Source organism: Schistocerca gregaria, chromosome 6 (genome assembly GCF_023897955.1).
Source record: "Schistocerca gregaria isolate iqSchGreg1 chromosome 6, iqSchGreg1.2, whole genome shotgun sequence".
Classification (NCBI taxonomy): domain Eukaryota; kingdom Metazoa; phylum Arthropoda; class Insecta; order Orthoptera; family Acrididae; genus Schistocerca; species Schistocerca gregaria.
In genome coordinates, this window is record NC_064925.1 from 352,996,895 (window position 1) to 353,016,111 (window position 19,217).

At 43.4% G+C, this 19,217-nt stretch overlaps 1 protein-coding gene across 1 annotated transcript in view; it reads right to left on the reverse strand.

Annotated features, from left to right (window-relative positions):
- LOC126278882 (protein artichoke) overlaps positions 1–19,217 on the reverse strand; it is a 513,902-nt gene that overhangs the window by 138,122 nt on the left and 356,563 nt on the right. The window contains exon 4 of the mRNA XM_049979157.1: positions 13,310–15,751. Coding sequence (XP_049835114.1) covers positions 13,310–15,751 — 2,442 coding nt within the window. The remainder of the gene's footprint in view (positions 1–13,309; positions 15,752–19,217) is intronic.

Consider the following 19,217-nt stretch of genomic DNA (forward strand, 5'->3'; position numbering starts at 1 on the left):
AAATTCTTTTACTGACTTTTTGCTCCAGATTGCCAGTAATGAAGCACGTTTGTGTGGGCATCTTTCAACGCTCTACACGACTTTGTAACCATTCCATATGTTTCGCTAAGACGTTAGTTAATTTCGGTACCTTTCACGTCTCAAGCCTTTAGGGTAGTTGGTTCGTTATATGTTCCATAGATAATTTGAACGATTCTGTTTCTGTGTGAGAGAAAAGCACCAGAGGCATGCAGATAAAGCCGTCGAAGTCTATGGTAAACAATCTGACTAAAATCTGTAACCTAATGCTGCTCTTAAGTTCCCCATCGACACCATTGCGGAGATGCAGAAACTGGGCAGCTACGATTATTTAAGGAAAGTTAATTACGCTGGCGCTAGGATGTAGCACATGGTCGACATCGTCCACAATGTTGTACGCAAAGCTTCTCTCTTCTCTATAGCCACAAAATGACACTGTGATCCAAATTCAATTCCGGACACATGCATATCTCGGCAACAGCTGCAGCTGTCACTTGTCCGCAACCTCGTGTCCAGTGTTCGCGGCCACGCCCCTCATTGTTCATGCTCACCTGAAGAAGGGCTTATGATCACCCGAAACCGGCCGTGATTGAAACAATAAAGCTATTTAAAACTCAAGCGATTTGTTATTATCTGACTCCAGGATTCTCTGTTGCAGATGTTCTCTTCACCAAATTTTACGTCCGACGCAGTATCAACTATGATCCGCATCTAATTTTCCATTGATCCAGTAGTGTCTAATGCCAATCAGATGTGTATTAAGTACCATTATGGCCGGCCGGTGTGGCCAAGCGGTTCTAGGCGCTACAGTCTGGAACCGCGCGACCGCTACGGTCGCAGGTTCGAATCCTGCCTCGGACATGGATGTGTGTGGTGTCCTTAGTGTATTTAGGTTTAAGTAGTTCTAAGTTCTAGGGGACTGATGACCACAGCAGTTAAGTCCCATAGTGCTCAGAGCCATTTGAACCAAGTACCATTATGTTCCTCTATGACTCAGGTAAGTCAGCGTATACGTTATACACACAACACTTATGATAACTTCACCATTTATTAGGACAACCGTGTTTTAGTCCGCTTTGATGTTTATGTAACAGCCTCCCCACTAATTTGATAACCCGTGGGAATCATTATAAAACCGTATGTATATTTTTCATTTTATTTGTTTCAATTTTTTTCAGTATTTTTGTGATGTTATGTTTTGAATACGTGGTTTCAAATCGTTATGTAAATTAATAGTATTACTTTAAATTTTACTAGCATTCTCAGTGTACTTGTGTGTATAGTCTTGTGTGAATGGATGCTGCAGCTCCATAGGGAAAATGATATCTATGTAAAAATTTAACGATAGCGAGAGAGACAATTGATAAGTGACTTGGTTCAAGGAGGGACCCAACAGCGTTAAGATGTTGTGATAAGTTGAATTAGTGATAGAGAAGGCCATTATATTTAGTAAATAGAGGTGTTTCTGTATAGTATTGGCCGGAAGGTAATTCAAAAATGGTTCCAGTTGCTCTAAGCACTATGGAACTTAACATCTGAGGTCATCAGTCACCTAGATTTAGAACTACTTAAACCTAACGACACCACACACATCTATGCCCAAGGCAGGAATCGAACCTGCGACCGTGGCGGCAGCGCGTTTCCGGACTGAAGCGCCTAGAAGCACTCGGCCACAGCGGCCGGCTGGGAAGGTGAATTTTGGAAGATGATAATGTATAGATGTGAGGAATAACGATTGAAAGCGGGTCAGTGGAAATTTTGTCGACCTGTCACGAGCACTGTAGGAAAGTGTTGCTTAGTAGTGTTGAAAGAAAAAAAGGTTTGAGAGAACTCCGAGGTAGAAATTTTGAGACGGGGAATGCCATTGTTTGTGAGAGCACTTGAATCGAACTTCGAATATTCAAGAAGGCTGTTGCACTATTGTTGCTACAATTTGTTAGAACTTCAAAAGAAAAATTTGTTTTGGATCGACCCAGACGAAGAAGCGCAAGTTTACAAGACATCGTCAGAAAAAAGAAGCGATTCGACCAAGTATAGCTTGGAAAATCTTCGATGAAGACGTTGAAAGGGAGAAAAGACACTGAAAATATGTACAACTTCAGCAATCAACAGCAATCAGATTATGATGGCGCTGTTATTTCGTGACATATTCCATGCTTTCAACGAAACTAATTTCCGTGGTTTTTAAGACGAACAAGAGACTGTGAACTTCATTGCTCACGAGAGGAATTTGAATGATCGCATTCCGTACACCTAACTGTGCTTTGCTTTTTTTCAGATCTGAGCTTTAAACTATGTGAGAGACAAGTCATCTCGGTGATTAATTTTGAGGAGAGTAATTAAGTGACGATTTGCTGTTCAAATGCACACTTGAACAGTGGACGTCGTTAGAGGTAAAATTAACCAGACTTACAGTATGCTGCAACTTTTGGTAGCAGTTCAGAGCATTTATTTATAATGTGTTTTGCTACCGCCGGCCGCGGTGGTCTCGCGGTTCTAGGCGCGCAGTCCGGAACCGTGTGACTGCTACGGTCGCAGGTTCGAATCCTGCCTCGGGCATGGATGTGTGTGATGTCCTTAGGTTAGTTAGGTTTAAGTAGTTCTAAGTTCTAGGGGACTGATGGCCACAGCAGTTGAGTTCCATAGTGCTCAGAGCCATTTGAACCATTTTGTTTTGCTACCAAATGATGCACAAGGACAGCGTCAAAATTTAATTTCAAGAAGAGCAGTGTGTCGTCTCCATAGAATCATGTTACAATCATCACGAGGTAGGCTACACATGTGATTCAGTACTCAACAACCCTCCGTCATTTGTGTTACTGTGTCGTACAAAACAAACCTCTAGCTGAACACCATCTTACAGTGCCATACATATAAAGAAGAGTACCAATAATCCTTAAGATGATTACTAACATTATATAAAATTTATCTCGGTCCCAGAGAACTTTGCAGATAATATAAAGTAGCGGTGATGTGATAACATTGTAGTTTACGAAAGATATACTATCACTTTTCTTGACAGCTCCACACGGCAATTTATCAAAGCGTTTTTCGAAGTCTTATATACAACATTGAAGGCGATATTATTTACTTAAAGTTTCAACACAGTGACTGTAGTGAAACATAACGGTAGATTGCATCTAACCGATACAACCTTCAAATTGAGACTTCGTATCGAAGTGTTATTATTATTCTTCGCATTCGAGTACTAATTAGATCTATAAATCATTTACCTCCAGTTATGGTTCACAACGCTCTGCGTTACTCGCCCATACAATAATTAACATCTGGTCAATACGATCGATGTCAACTTTTACTACATGTATCTGTTCACAGAAGTCAGCAAAGTTATTCTCTTCACTTACTCTGTGCATGATCATTCAGGAAAACGAACTTGAGAAACTTGTCCATACTTCAACTTTTATTGAAGTACCCTTAATTGACAGCAGTTAGTACTACAGCAGTATCTATAATAATTTGTCATTTTTGTTTCTTTATGTGTTTCATTTTGTTCATTATTTTGTAAGTGTGACTGTGGGTGCCTCTCTGCGTCGTACTTATCATTTCCGTAGGGTGACAGAACAAAAGTGAGCTCTCAAGTATTACCAAAAGTAAATTAGTCCAGATTGGAAGCTTTCTGCATTACGTTAAATCTTACAAAAAGGGTGAGGCATCTCAGGTTACATTTAGTCAATAATCTGTTGTGTCCATGTTGTATACGCAATCATTACGTATTTACGACAATATAGTATACTCCACCTATCAGAGTTTAGCTGTGCCGCGTAGGGAGGATAGGTATTTATTTTGCTCATACCTGTTAATTATCGTAGAGCTTGCCAAGCATAGTCGACAAGGAGTAAGTTGATCCCTGACAGCTCGCAGCGCTGTTGCCAGATTTCAACTACGAAGCCCTAACGGCTTCAGGTGCAAATAGTAGTCGTCTAAAGAGCTGTAACAACACCGTGGCGTTGCCATAGAGACGCTTAGAAAACATCGTGACGTTACTTGTTTAAATAGGCCCTCGAAGCTGCCGCGCTCGGCCGCTGCCTGTGTCAGGGATCAACTTACACCCGCTCGACTTTAGTTACGAGATCACCTACCAGGTTTGATTCCATGTAGAAACAGATGTCCCTGCGACTGCCTTTACTTCAAGTAGAAAACGGTATAGCAGTTAGTCAGTCGTAAATAATGTTTACTAGAAATCCAAAATTCGGCCACTGTGTGGCCATAGTCAGGGAATAAAGGATATAACTAACCAGTTACTATAAGTAAATATGCATGGCTTATTGTATGCACAGCTGTATAAGTTAAAACGTGAATCAATGATAAATGTATACCAGGAAATGTAGCTTAAAACATTGAAATAGTTTATATATACAAGTAGTGCCTTCTGAACAATTCATGTCAAGGGTTGAGGTCACACTTAGATCATAGTTGACAGTTAAAGCGCAGCAGGTATGCATGTTACATTATTGTAACTCGTTTCCTGTATGTCTCATAGAGCTGAAGATAACCACTCAGTGAAAAAATCAGGATTTTCACTAAACAGCTTGCTGTATCCTTTACTACCTGTCTTAACCTACAGGGAAACAATCGTGGTGCTTAATCAGTCAGAAGGCAGCAAATTTAGGACTATTTAAATGCCGCTTCCCACACGACTTGTTGAGGGTGCACTAAGTGGTCTCGGGCTACATACCAAGAATTTTATGTCTGTAGCTTCGATAGTGCTTGAAATTGTGGTAACTATAGCTGCGAAAGGCAAAGGTCCCGAGTTCCAGTCTCAGTCGGTGCACACAGTTTTAATCTATCTGCCAGGAAGTTTCTTATCAGCGCACACTTACTCATTCTGGTAAGTAAAAGTTATTTACTTAAGTATTCCAGTACTAGTTATTTTGGAATCTTTCAGATTCCTTCAGTCACCCCTCTCTTGCTAGCCTCTGTCATCCATCCCACTGCAAATCCCAGCCGGCCATTGTGGCCGAGCGGTTCTAGGGGCTTCAGTCCGGAACCGGGCGACTGCTACTGTTGCAGGTCCGAATCCTGCGTCGGGCATGACCACTAACAGGAGAAATTTGAGCAATAGTCCTTGTATCACGATTAGCAAAATTTGTGATATCTTTAGATTAGTTAGGCCTAAGTAGTTCTAAGTTATAGGGGACTGCTGATCTTAGCTGTTAAGATCCACTGTGCTCAGAGACATTAGAACCATTTGCAAAACCCAGGGGTACCAATCGAATAGCATCCTGCATCTGTGTGAGGTCATGACATGCTGCCATCGAACTTCACGTCAGAGATCTGTAGCCCTACTTTTTCTGCGCACTCCTTGAGCACTTCGACCTGCCTGATTGCTGTGGTTTCTTTGTCTGCAAGTAGTGACTGATAATCCACGACGGAGCAACAGCCAACTTCCAGTTCATCCTCGGGTCGTTCTAGTCGCACTGGCTTCCAGTCCTCAACGACTCGGTTCATCACTAGGTAGAAGAGGAGTGGTAAGAGACCATCAACTTGACGCATGCTTGTCCTGATCTCAAAGGGGTTCAGAAATTTCCCCCATAAATTTCACTTTTGACGTGGTATTTGTCAGTGTCTTTCTGATCAGTCACAGTGTCTTGTCGTCCAAACCTTGTTCGTATAGGATGTTGAACAATGACTGGCGCTCAGTGGAGTCATACACTTTCTTAAAGACAACGATAGTGCATATGACTGTGAGACGTCCCCTTGGAAAAATTATACAAGACTGTGCTTAAACTGACACACAATATTTTTTAGCGCAACGCAATCTGACTTTTAAAAATCCCTACGAAAGAATGGCCCTGACTAACATTAACCTATACCTTTCACAAGTCACTTACCTCACCAAAAATCTTCGTTACTCGAACTACTGCAATACAGTGAGCGCCACTACTGCCAGCTAAATACAAGATTCAAACTACGGAAGGCACTAACTACTGATAGGTATAGTTAGCAAATGAAAGATTTTACTAGGGAACAAACAATGAATTTACCTTAATAGTCATCAAAAGTCAGAATGTATATAGAAATTCATCACATCCCGTCTTACAAATTTCAAAACTCCGCCATCTCTCTCCCCACATCCACCACTGCTGGCGGCTCACCTCCAACTGCGCATCGCTACGCGTTGTTAACATCCAGCCGCCCAACACTACAACGGCGAGTATTACAACAATGCCAACCAGCCACTGACTCCACACAGCACAGCCAGTGATTATTCATACAGAGCGCTATGTGGCGTTACCAATAAAAAATCCTAAACAGCCTACTTACAACTGTCGTATTTCTGAGGGCTTTGATTTTCAGCCTTTTTTATGAAATGGATAAATCAGTGCGCATTTCCAGTCATCTGGTAGCTTTTCTTATGTCCAGATGTCTGTGATATGTGTCAGTTCTCTAAGTTAGTTTGGTTTGAGGTTTTTCAGTAATCCGGCCCCTATTCCGTCTTAAGCAGATGTTTTTGGGTTCAAGGATGTTTCTGTGGACCTCCTCTTGTGTCGGGGGTAGTGAGTCTGTGTGCTTCTCTGTCGGTTATTCCTCCAGGCATCTCTGATTCGGTTCTGAGCAATACTGAGAAATACTGTGCCAGCACCTTGCAGTTATCCACTTTTTCAGTATGTGTGGATTCTTAATCCCTTGTTCACACAGAACTGCGAACTGCTCAGAGTTGCTATCTACACACATAAAAAAGTTTTGCATCACAGCAGTTCCCATAACTCCAAGATAGACGTTGACTGTGGATATTGTATCACAGACATAGTCCCTTTGACTGTTCAGAGATGTCACTAATTGAGCTCAAGATGTAAACAATTATGTATGAGCAGCGGCCATTAGACGGAGGGGGTCCCAGGAAGACGGTACAAGGCTCGCGTTGTCTGTAGTTCAACGAAGCCTAGACGGCCAATACCGCGGTTCTGTTACTTTATGCCAGGAAGGGTTCTCAACAAGGGAAGTGTCCTGGAGTGATCCAAAGCAATGTTGTTTGGAAATAGACGAGATACAGAGAGATAGTAACTGTCGTAGACATGCCTCGCTCAGGCCGCCCAAGAGCTACTACTGCAGTGGATGACCGCTACCTACGGGTTATAGCTCTGACGAATCCTTGCAGCAACGTCAAAATGTTTCATAATGCTTTTCGTGCAGCCACAGGACGCCATGTTAGTACGCAAACTGTGCACATTAGGCTGCATGACGCCAACTTCGCTTCCGACGTCCATGGCGAGGTCCATCTTTCCAACCACGACACCATACAGCGCGGTACAGATGGGCCCAACAATATGCCGAATCGACTGCTCAGGATTGGCATCACGTAATCTTCGCAGAGGCTTTCGAATGCGCCTTCAACCAGACAATCGTCGGAAACGAGTTTGGAGGCAACCCGGTCAGGATGAACGCCTTAGACTCATTGTCAGGGAGTGTAGCAAAGTGGAGGTTCCCTGCTGTTTTGGGGTGGCATTACGCGGGGCCGTCGTACGCCGCTGGTGGTCATGGAAGGCGCCGTAACGGCTGTGCGATACGTGAATGTCTTCCTCCGACAGATAGTGCAACCGTATCGGCAGCAGATTGGCGAGGCATTCGTCTTCATTGATGACAAATCGAAACCCCATCGTGCATGTCTTGTGAATGACGTCCTTCAGGATAACGACATCGCTTGACTAGAGTGGCCATAATGTTTTCCAGACATGAACCCGATCGAACATACCTGGGATACATTGGAAAGGGCTGTGTATGGACGACGTGACCCACCAACCACCCTGACGGATCTACGCTGAATCGCCGTTGAGGAGTGGGACAATCTTGCCTAACAGTGCCTTGATGAACCTATGGATAGTATGTCACGACGAATACAGGCATGCACCAATGCAAGAGGAAGTGCTACTGGATAATAGAGGTACGGACGTCTACAGCAATCTGGCCCACCACCTCTGAAGGTCTGGCTGTATGGTGGTACCACATGCAATGTGTGGTTTTCATGAGTAATAAAAAGGGCGTAAATGATGTTTATGTTGACCTCAATTCAATTTTCATTACAGGTTCAGGAAGTCTTGGAAGCGAGGTGACGAAAATTTTTTATTTGATGTGTATATTTCCAATCCACGTGGTTCCAGCTGCAGGCCCGGGTATACGGATATCCACAACGAATGTTTTGGCATTTGCCTTGTTGTTAGAGTTGAGTACCAGTGAGAACACTAAATTGACTATAAGGAATATCTGTAATTCTTGATTGGCTAAATCGATTTCGACAATTGTCCCACTCTCCATAGTCGTATGAAACAAGAAGCAATACACAAAAATATTACAGCATTACGTAAACATTTAACTGGACTACATAAATGAAAACTGGATGTACGTTCAACCGACGGCCTTGCCAGTGTGTAATAGGACGCTAGCTGCGTTCGCTGAATACATCGCTGACTTTTCATGCATCCTGGCCATCCCTGAAATAACGTCACCTGTTCACACGCCATTAACTGCGTGCTGTCTCGCATGTGAAGAGGCTGCATAATTAATTAATAATTTTTAAAAGAGCTTTAATAATTATTGGCAGAGTTTTAAAAATATAAAACACTCTTCTGTATTATTTCACCTCTGATTAATTTTAATCACGCATCCAAATTAAATTGCATTACGTTTTACTGTTTAAGTACTTCCACTGTCTTGTCCCGCACATACCTCTGTTGGGAGACGTGGGGAGATGCACGTTTCTATTACGCACTGACGAAGCCATGGAGTTACATGTTGTCGTTTTTAATTTATATTTTGCAGTTAAGTGTTTATTCACTACAGACAAATGCGTTTTTCTGTATTGTTTGTTGTTCCATAGGGCTACTGAAAATAACGTAGCTGTCGAAACCGATTTAGCAATACAATATGCATGTGACCATTGACAGACAGTCTATGTAGAGCACAACAAATACATTCCTAGTGTCTTATGATATACCCTTGCAATTTCAAAATTGACATATTGAAACTCGTCAACAGTACGAGTAATGGGATAGAAAATCTTTATTTTTGCCCATGCTGTCCGTAGCCGCTAAAGCTGTGAGGGCCGGGCGTGAGTCGTGCTTCGGTAGCTCAGATGGTAGGGCACTTGCCCGCGAAAGGGAAAGGTCCCGAGTTCGAGTCTCGGTCGGTGCACACAGTTTTAATCTGCCAGGAAGTTTCAACGTTTACTTAACTTCGTCGTGCTACTGCACTCCAGGAACATAACTAATAACAACTATCTTTCTTGAATACATATGACTCATTAACAAACATTTACTGGATTATAAAACAAGCATGGTAACAAATTCTGGTATTACGTGCTTAATACATGCACGAACTAGAGGCTGCGAACCTAGCGAGCTGAAGGCTATCCTAATCTGACTTCGCACACGACCTGTAGCTGACGTGGCCGGGGCGATTTGCACGTCTCTGTTCGTGCCATACGGCGGTGCTGCTAGCGCCAGCGACTTGAGATAGGTTGCAAATGCTGGACCACTACCGATTATCGCAGCCTCTAGCGTGGTTGACACCACAATTGAGTACCTCTGCACAGAATCAAGCATACTGAATTTAAACACAAAATATGGCAGGGCCAACGGAGCAACACATTTCAAATAACTAGGAGAGGTGGTCGAGCCGACTGGAGTGGGGACATTCATCCATAACACCAAGTTACTGAGGATGATGAGAGCGTTAAACAATTCACAGGATATTTACAACAAATGATGGCCCTCACCGCCGTCAACTTTCGTCACTAGAATGGTTTAATCAAACTTGTGGTGCTATACTCCTGCGAGACACAGATGCTACACACTAACGGCGACCTAGAGAAGATCTACACAGAGGTAAGAAAAATTATCAGGAAAATTATTGGACCAAAACTCACAGACGAAGGATTCAAGATTTCGTCCACAGATGCCACAGAGAATTTGTCCAGCTTCACAGAGGACATCAGAAAAAGGGGACTAAAATTTTACGGCCACATCTGCAGACTCCCACAGACCAGACTCACCAGCAGAATTCTCAGATACATACGGAGGCTCAAAACCACTACACATTGGATGGCACAAATCAAATTTGATCTGGAAAAAACACAGGTAAATTCAGCGGACATCAGCGACAAAAGTGTCCATAGCCACACATTTTGAGAGAAGACAGTACCTAAAGCCCAAAGGCTAAGTAGACCTAAGAAAGGAGGATGGCCTTTAGCGAACGAATGAAATAATACTGGAAGAACCGTAAGAACAAGTAGTCATAAATGCTTCACGTGGTCTGATAAAGGCTGTAACGTGTGTAATAAGTAATAATAATAATGATAATAGGTATTCAGAATGAGATTTTCACTCTGCAGCGCAGTGTGCGCTGATATGAAACTTCCTGGCAGATTAAAACTGTGTGCCGGACCGAGACTCGAACTCGGGACCTTTACCTTTAGCGGGCAAGTGCTCTACCATCCATTTTTTTCCAATATAATTTTGTTCGCTTTTGTTCGGGGCGGACGTCGTAAGAAATCCATTTGTGTTCGTTGTTGATCGATTGACACTTTTTTTTTATTATTACAGAGGGCGCGTAACCCTCTGACTGAACACGCTGAGCTACCGTGCCGGCTCGCCATCTGAGCTACCGAAGCACGACTCACGCCCGGTACTCACAGCTTTACTTATGCCAGTATCTCGTCTCCTACCGTCGAAACTTTACAGAAGTTCTTCTGCGAACCTTGCATTCCTGAAAGAAAGGATACTGCGGAGACATGGAGGAAGTAGAACTGTGAGTACCGGGCGTGAGTCGTGCTTCGGTAGCTCAGATGATTGAGCACTTGCCCGCGAAAGGCAAAGGTCCCGAGTTCGTGTCTTGGTCGGGCACACAGCTTTAATCTGCCAGGAAGTTTCAATAGTAGATATGTATGTATCTGTGTGTGCGTGTGTATTCCATGTTCCTTCTAAACCACTGAATCGATCTCAGCCAACCTTAGTACACATATCGCATCCCGTCTAGCAACAATCACTATCGGGATAAGAACCCTCTACCTGTCTGTTCAGGAGATATGACGTAATAAACAATGAGACAGGTTAAAAACTGCTGCATCATGTATAACGTTTAAAGTAATTACATCCGTGCTACTAACTGTATTCGCAATAAATATTGCATACGTCATCCTCAAATAGTGCTAAATGCACCTGCAAAATTATATCGTGGTACATCACGTACTGCAGGAGATGGTACGTAGTATGCACTGACATGCGTGAAGAACTGCCGCGTTGTGTATGATGTTTAAAAAGCTTTTCTGATAAATCTATTCGAAACACACTTTACAGAGAGTTTCCACATAAGCTGCTGAATGTATCTACATGAATATATTATTGTGCCAGACATCGTTCAAGAGATATGGGCTCATAAACACGCTGATCCGTGAAAAAATTATTCATCGTGCATGAAGTTTTAATACAGTTGTCCTTTACTACTGCTAATAGGCTTGACGCAGTGGCAACACATATTCTCGTCTGATCACCGAAGTTAAGCGTTGTCGGGCGCGGCTAGCACTCGGATGGGTCACCGTCCGTGTCTGCCGAGTACTGTTGCCAAGAACAGTGCACTCAGCCCTTGTGAGGCCAGTGTAGGAGCTACTTGATTGAGAAGTAACAGCACCGGTCACGAAAATTAACAACAGCTGGCTAGAAAGACGCTCCTGCAGTCGAATCAAGTTAAGGAAATACACTGAAAGCTGACAGCGCATTTGACAGCTTTCAAATGCAGAGTGCAGATGGCTATAGACTGAAAGAAATTCGAATTATACACTAATACCTTCAGCTGCTGACTGGCGTTGATATGTATCAACGGGGACAGGTGAAAATGTGTGCCCCAGTCGGGAATCAAAACCGGGATCTCCTGCTTACATGGCAGACGCTCTATCCATGTGACCCACCGACGGAACAGAGGATAGTAAGACTGCAGATATTATCTCGCTCACGCCTCTCGTGAGACACACATTCTTACCATGTATGACCACACACTACATTAGTAGTGTCCCACCCCAACACACTCATTACCCGTGGAAGACATTCTTACCAAGTCCCGTAAGATTTCGGGTAATATGTGTGCATCCGCACGGAAAAGGAAGGTCGTGGCTGGTATTGCCAGAACGCTATAGATATATGGATATGGTGTCTGTTCTTTCGGACATGTCCGAAAAAAAACGAAATTACAATTATATATTAATACCTTCTGCTGCTAACGGGTGTTGATATACATCAGCGGGGACAGATGAAAGTGTGTGCCCCGACCGGGACTCGATCCCGGGATATCCTGCTTACATGACAGACGCTCTATCCATCTGAGCCACCGAGGGCACAGAGGATAATGCAACCGCAGGGACTATCTCGCGCACGCCTCCCGCGACGCCCACATAATGTCCACACACTACATTCGTAGTGTCCCTACCCAACACACTCATTACTCGTGGAAGACACTCTTACCAAGTCCAGTAAGAGTTCGGGTAATATGTGCGTACCAGTACAGAAGTGGAAGGTCATGGCCGGTATTGCCAGAACGATATACTTTCATGAATATGGTGTCTGTTCTTTCGGACATGTCCGAATGAACAGACACCATATCCATATAAATAGACTGAAAGAATTGTCATCTATACAGCTATAGAGAGTCGTTACGGTAGAAACGTTTACAAAATCGCAATGTAGACACGCGAAGGATCTGTGTCCAGAAAACAAAAACTTTCCAGGGAATTACACTACAAACTCAGTTAAATTTTTGGTTTTGTTTGTAATAGTAGCAAAATATGTACCCGAGCAATGTCGGGTTCGTCAGTTAGTAATAAAATAAAAAGTATTTCTTTTCCTGGATGCATTTGTTACCAGTCACGTGTTACCGGGTAGTCCTACGACAGTTAAGTTTGCCATAGCGCTCCGTATAATCGTAGGTCTAGCTCATTCTCTTGAGAGTATCCTATGTACAATCTCACCTTTCTTTCGGGCGAAAGTGAAGTGTTTTTGGTTAAAGAGACAAGGGATACTGCTAGTTCAGTGCTACATTGGAAAAAATCAAGAAATTAATGAAGAGTTTTATTGTCAGGAATACCAAATTTGTAACTAGTGTATGTAAGAAGTAACAGAGTATTGGTAATTATCAACTAGATTCAGTCGAACCATGTTTATTTTAAGGAACAGAAACGAAAATTATGTTACCAAAAACTGAGATCACAAATTCAAATAACTTCCTGTAGAAAACTACCATATCCAGTGATTTATTGGAATTGCTTAATAATTAATTGAATGGGTACCTGATTGAAGGAGAGGTCGAGAATCTGGAGAGACTTGAGATCCTGCGGAAATTCCTCGAGCTCCTTCAACCTGTTGTGGGTGACGTTGAGGAGTCGCAGGTGGTGGAGGCCGGTGAGCCTCTCCTGTGGCAGTAGTTCCAACTCGTTGACGCCGAGGTCCAGCGACAGCAGATTCGAGAGGCTGCGGAAGGCGCCTGGCGAGATGCGCGACAGCCGGTTCTGGTCGAGGAACAGGTGCAGAAGCGTGGGGAACGCCTCGAAGTCCTTGCTGGTCACGATGGTCAGGTTGGTGCCGCTGATGTGCACCTCCTGCAGACTGTTGAAACGTTGTACCGAGGACAGGTCGTGGATGAGGGTCAGAGGATTACCTGTGAGGTTGAGCCAGCCCAGACTGGGCAGGTTCTGGTCGGACAGCGCCACCGTAGGTATCTGCCTGAAGCGGTTATACGACAGGTCGAGCCGGCGCAGCGAGGTCGACAAGTGGAAGAAGTTAGCCGGCAGCGCCGATAAGGAATTGAAGCTCATATCCACCTTCAGAAGGTGCGTGAAGTTCACCGAAGCAAATCCGGAAAGGGATGATACAGCATTATCCCTGAGGTCGATCTCCCGCAATCTGTTAAGAGCACTCAGTTTGCTCATATCTATACTCGTAAGAGAGTTCCCTGAAAGCACGAGCACTTCTATCGTAGAGATGTTCGATATGGCTGCGTACGGAACGTCTGGGAATGAATTGCGGTGTAGCCTGACTTCCCTCAACGTTTTCAAACCGGAGAATGTTTCGCGGCTAAGTTGTTTCAGACGGTTACCACTCATATCTATTCTAATAATGTCTTTATTTTTACTTAGAATATTCTTTGGTAGTCTGACTATTTGAGCATTATCTATCGCAAGAGTCTGTATAGATGGCAGTCCTTCCAGAGCGTTACTCTGTATATCACTAAAATTATTACCAGACACGTACAGTATTCGCAGCCCGGGAATATCTATCTGGCGGAGAGAACTCGCTTTCAGTCGGTTGTTTTGCAGGTTCAGTTCGTTCAAGTTATTGAGGCCTCTGAAAGCACCTTTCTCAATTTTTGTTACTGTACAGTTCTTAAGATTAAGTATTCGGATAGGAAGTCCCTCTTGAAAAATATCGTCATGGAGCACGGCGATACTGTTGGTGGATAAGTCGAGAACCCTAAGTTTCTTCAGCGATGTCAACGCCCTGGGATCGATTTGGAGAATGCCGTTACCAGACAAGTAAAGCTCTTCCAGTTCATGAAGTTCGGCGAATGTGTTGATGGTGATGTGCCTCAAGCTGTTGAGGCTCAAATCCAGGAACTTTAGTGCCTGCATCGGTTCGAAAGCCTTGTCCTCGATGTGCGATATGCTGTTATTAGTGAGATAGACCCTCTGTATCAGCATCAGATCCCGGAATATGGCGCGATCCACCCTGGTGAGACGATTGTGCCCTAGCCACATGATCTGAACACTGGACTGTCCGCGGAGAGAATCGTTGTGCAGGTCAACCAGCGTATTGGAATCGAGCTGTATGGATACGAGGGACGGTGACTCGTGTAAAAAGACGTCACCTAGCTGGGCCAACAGGTTGCCTTGCAGGTTGACGTGCTGGAGGCTCTGTAGACTGCGAAATGCTCCTGACTCGATATTTGTGATGAGGTTGTTTTGCAGATGGAGCTCCAACAGGGACGGAAGAGGGTCGAACACTCCTCTCGTAATTTCGACGATGCGGTTGCTGTGCAACCTCAGCTCCTTCAAGCTTTTCACGGTCTCGAAGGTACCCACTTCCAGCCCTGCTATGTTATTACTGTCGAGACTGAGGGACTGAAGACTCGTCACATTCCGCAGCAGATCCTTTGGAAATACTCGAATGAAGTTGGCGCTTAGGTGGAGCTGCACCAGATTGACTAGCGTATTGAGCGCTGACGCGTCAACTCGTCTAATGGCATTCTGCTGCAAGTAGATAACCGTCAGTTGCGAAGAAGCGGTGAATGCGTCGCTGGGAATTTCTAGTATGTTGTTCTCGGACAGAAACAGTTCCCTGAGTTCCGGCAGGTTGGCGAACACCCCACTGATGTAGTGTATGTGGTTGTGGCTAAGGTCTATAGTTCGCAGTTTCTTGTTCGCCTGGAACGTTACGGCGTCCAGAAAGACGATGTTGTTGTGGCTGAGGTCAATGGACTCAAGGTCAACGAGCGATACGAACGCCTCGGCGTGCACCGACTCGATGGCGTTGTAGTAGAGGGAGAGCGTCCGCACGGAGGGCAGCGGTCGGAAGCAGTCGGCGGGGATGAGCTCGAAGTTGTTGGAGCTCAGGTCGAGGAAGAGCAGCGCACCGAGTCGGGAGTAGCCGTCGTCCGGGATGGCGCCGATCTCGTTCCACGCCATCCGCAGCGAGCGCAGGTTCTCCAGTCGCCGCAGCGCCGGCATCGGGAACATCTGTCGTAAACAGGGAGGAAACTTGGTGTCATTTGCCAGACGTAGAATAGCCCTCATCATCTAGAATTCTTCCTTAGCGTTCTAGAGGTAGTACAAAGTGGGAAACATACAAACACTGTAGCCCTTGAAACACATTTCTTTCAGTAAATATAGTAACCGTTTAAAACCAGACACATTAGAACAAATCTATCTTGAGATTTCCTGTTGCACGAGTTAATTTCACAGGGTTCACTTTCTGATGTGTACGAAAATGAGGACTTTGAATGCAAGCTCTACTCTGAGATGAAGAGATTGGCGCAGGAAGTTAATTCGTAGCGTACCACACGAAACCTCTTACAAGACTCATAAAAGAAACAAAATGAAATTATCGTTAGCAGATAATACAGGAGATCTTAAAACAAAAATAGCTTTACCTTTTGTTGCTCTCGGTCAGTTGTACATTAAATGCGAACATTTTAGGTTAGGCTGTACCATGACTGTTGTTGATATTAAATGTAATGCTGTTGTTTAAACAATAATTGGTGTCTAAGCGTTTGTTTATACGAGGGGTAATAATTAAGCCTTAATTATCACCTCGAAAAGATGTTCTTAACACATTTTTGTCAATTTATTGGTAAGGGGTCCTGTTAGTATGGACAGGCGCATAATATGGACCACTTGGCGTTACTCGGGTTTGCTGCGAAATAGCGAACGCATGCCGTGCTAAGAATAAAGCCTAGTCATCTCACCGACATTTGCTAGAACTGGAGTAATGTAGCTGTTGGATTTGTGTATGGAGTAGCTTTTATTCGTCTTTACGTGTCGAATCTGGTGAACGGTGTAATTTTCTGCATCGGGTTATACTTTTAAAAGTAGAAAGTAGTACATCATACAAGAAATAATATTTAATTATTTTGAAGAAAGTATGTTTGTGCCATCAGCTGTACACTTCTATGTTTATTCTCTATCGGTTTCAATTATTACAATCATCTTCATAGGAAGAAAGCAGTGTACATCACTTGATCAAAAATACATCTTCTCCAAATATCACGCAATGAAATGTAGAACATACATAACTGTAATAATAGCTTGTCTTCACACAGTCCATATAAGCTTTCTGTGCCTTGGCACAATTATGGTAATGTACACTTGGTGGTAACTCCAGACTCAACAATTGACAAGTTATAACGTTAAAAGGTGCAGTTAAGTTTTTATGAACTGTGTTAAGAGAGACTATTAAGACAGTTATGCATGTTTTGCGTTTGGTTCGGTCATATTTTAAATGCGGACATTTTAGGTTAGAATTTACCGTGACCGTTATTGGCATTAAATGAAAACACAAGTTTACTGTTATCAGTCACCGCCTTATTTATTTCCACGACGCGTTTCAAAGGTTTAAACCTCAATCATCAGGCGGATTTACATTAGTTAATATGACATTTGTGTGTGTTTTGCAACGATTTTTTGGAGGGACTTGTGGCACTGCCTAGTGAAGAAACAAGACACTATTGGACGAAAATTTATTTTATATTCGTTCAAGTACACTGTTTTTCTCGTTTGTAGAAGGTTGTAATTGTCGAAGGCGGTAGAGAACACAGTTGTACGGCTGATGGTGCAGACTTCCTTCTTTCAAAATACCTAACAGCTGTAGACAGTCACATACGAAAAGTTCTGATATTTTAGTAGTCTAATGTAGACTTTATCAAAATATTGAAATTCCACCCAATCAAACCGGTTTACGTTTCGCCGTGTTTTAGTAGCAGTGTCGATCGAATAAGACTAAATTTCAAAAACTGTCCTACGAATTGACAGAACATTTTGAACTGCAGCGAAGATTTAACAGAGAAAAGAAATTTCTATCAAAACTTATAAAAAACAGGGTCCATAAATTTAATGTGTCGTGCCAGGTTCAATCTATCGCAGGTTGAAAGTTTTTTAACCTTTCATTCAGTCGATCACAGATCGAGTTTTTTTAACCTTGTATTGTCTTGTACTTCCGATATATAAAGAGATTAACTTCTATGTGAACAATAATATACCTCTTTTATTTGAAATTCTATTTTTTGCTTCATGGCCCATACTACCGAAAAAATTTAACTTCTACAATTGCAAGTCTTCGAAATCTTTTCTTGCTTGTTTTGCGTTAGTTAGAAAACATTTTTTTCATCGTTGACACTAAAGCAAATGTTCAAGCAAAGGTTTCAAGCTATTATATCATATTGAAAAACAAAAAACAAAGTTTTATACCAATTTTGTCCTATGTGATCCACATTCACCTCTCTTCCCCTACACGTCTGCAGTCCTGGACGCCTAGAAAGCCCCGCGACACAGTAATATAGCACGCCTATATGACAGCTAAAAACGTAGTGTATCCGGTTTATAAAGTGGAGCGTTGTTTGTTAATTTGTTTTCGGCAGCAGCGGAAATTGCAGCTGTGATAGACTGAATAATATGACTCATTTAGCCGTTTGGATTGGCGGGACACAGTTGCTACATTTCCACTGCTGCTGAAAGCGAATTACCACACGACATTCCTCTTTAAAAATGGGATGCCTCATTTTGTTTTGTCTCCTCTAGCGAAGTGCTACTGTACTATCGATCGGTGATCTCTGTATGTAGGAGGACTGCAGACGTGTATCTGCAAAAAATAAAAACAAATAAAATTAATTAAATACTTTTATGGTTTTCGATATTAAAATTAAATCAATGTGACTAACTCTGATGGGGACTGTACTGGCGTAAGCCTTCGCCAGCACTCCGGTCGGCACTGGGAAACATTGTACAGCAGTCGCTGAACTACGCGCGCCTATGACAAGAGAAGACCAAACCACGCCCCCAAGGCTAAGAGCCGATAAGGCCGCCTGGGCAGCGTACATATAGGCCGCCGCCGCCGACCTGGCTGTCTCTAGCCCTCAATCTCAGTACCTCAGTATGTTGCACCTCAGCACTTCGCACTGTGCTCTGGTCTTCCACGGCGATAGTCGTCACCTCGCACCTTAGCTAGCTGTGAGAGAACGTTGTGATATGGAGACGGACAAGATTCAAGAATTAAGACATGTTATTTGACTGCTGTTAACCACCCAACTACAGACTGGACATCACTGAAATAAGTACTCAACTGGTTCCCTTAATAAAGTGTATTTTAACCACGTTTAGATTATGAGTTGTAGTGAGAGGAAACTGGCGACCCACCCATCATATCAGCCAGGAACCACAAAACATTACAATATGGCACAGCCACAGCAAGAATGACATTCAGCTATCTCCTGTGACCAAAGATAGCTAATAGGCGGGAGGATGGCTGGGGGGTTGGGGAGGGGGTTGGGCTTAATCGTTATTCGTGTTGGCAGTAGTCATTGGATACATAGAAGTAAAAGTATGCCACATTAGTAATACCACGTTTGGCAAGGAGTTCTCCGTGGCGGGGTCAGAGGAAGTGTGGTCTTTTCACACTTAAGTGTTTCACTCGTTAGTTCAGTGCTCAAAT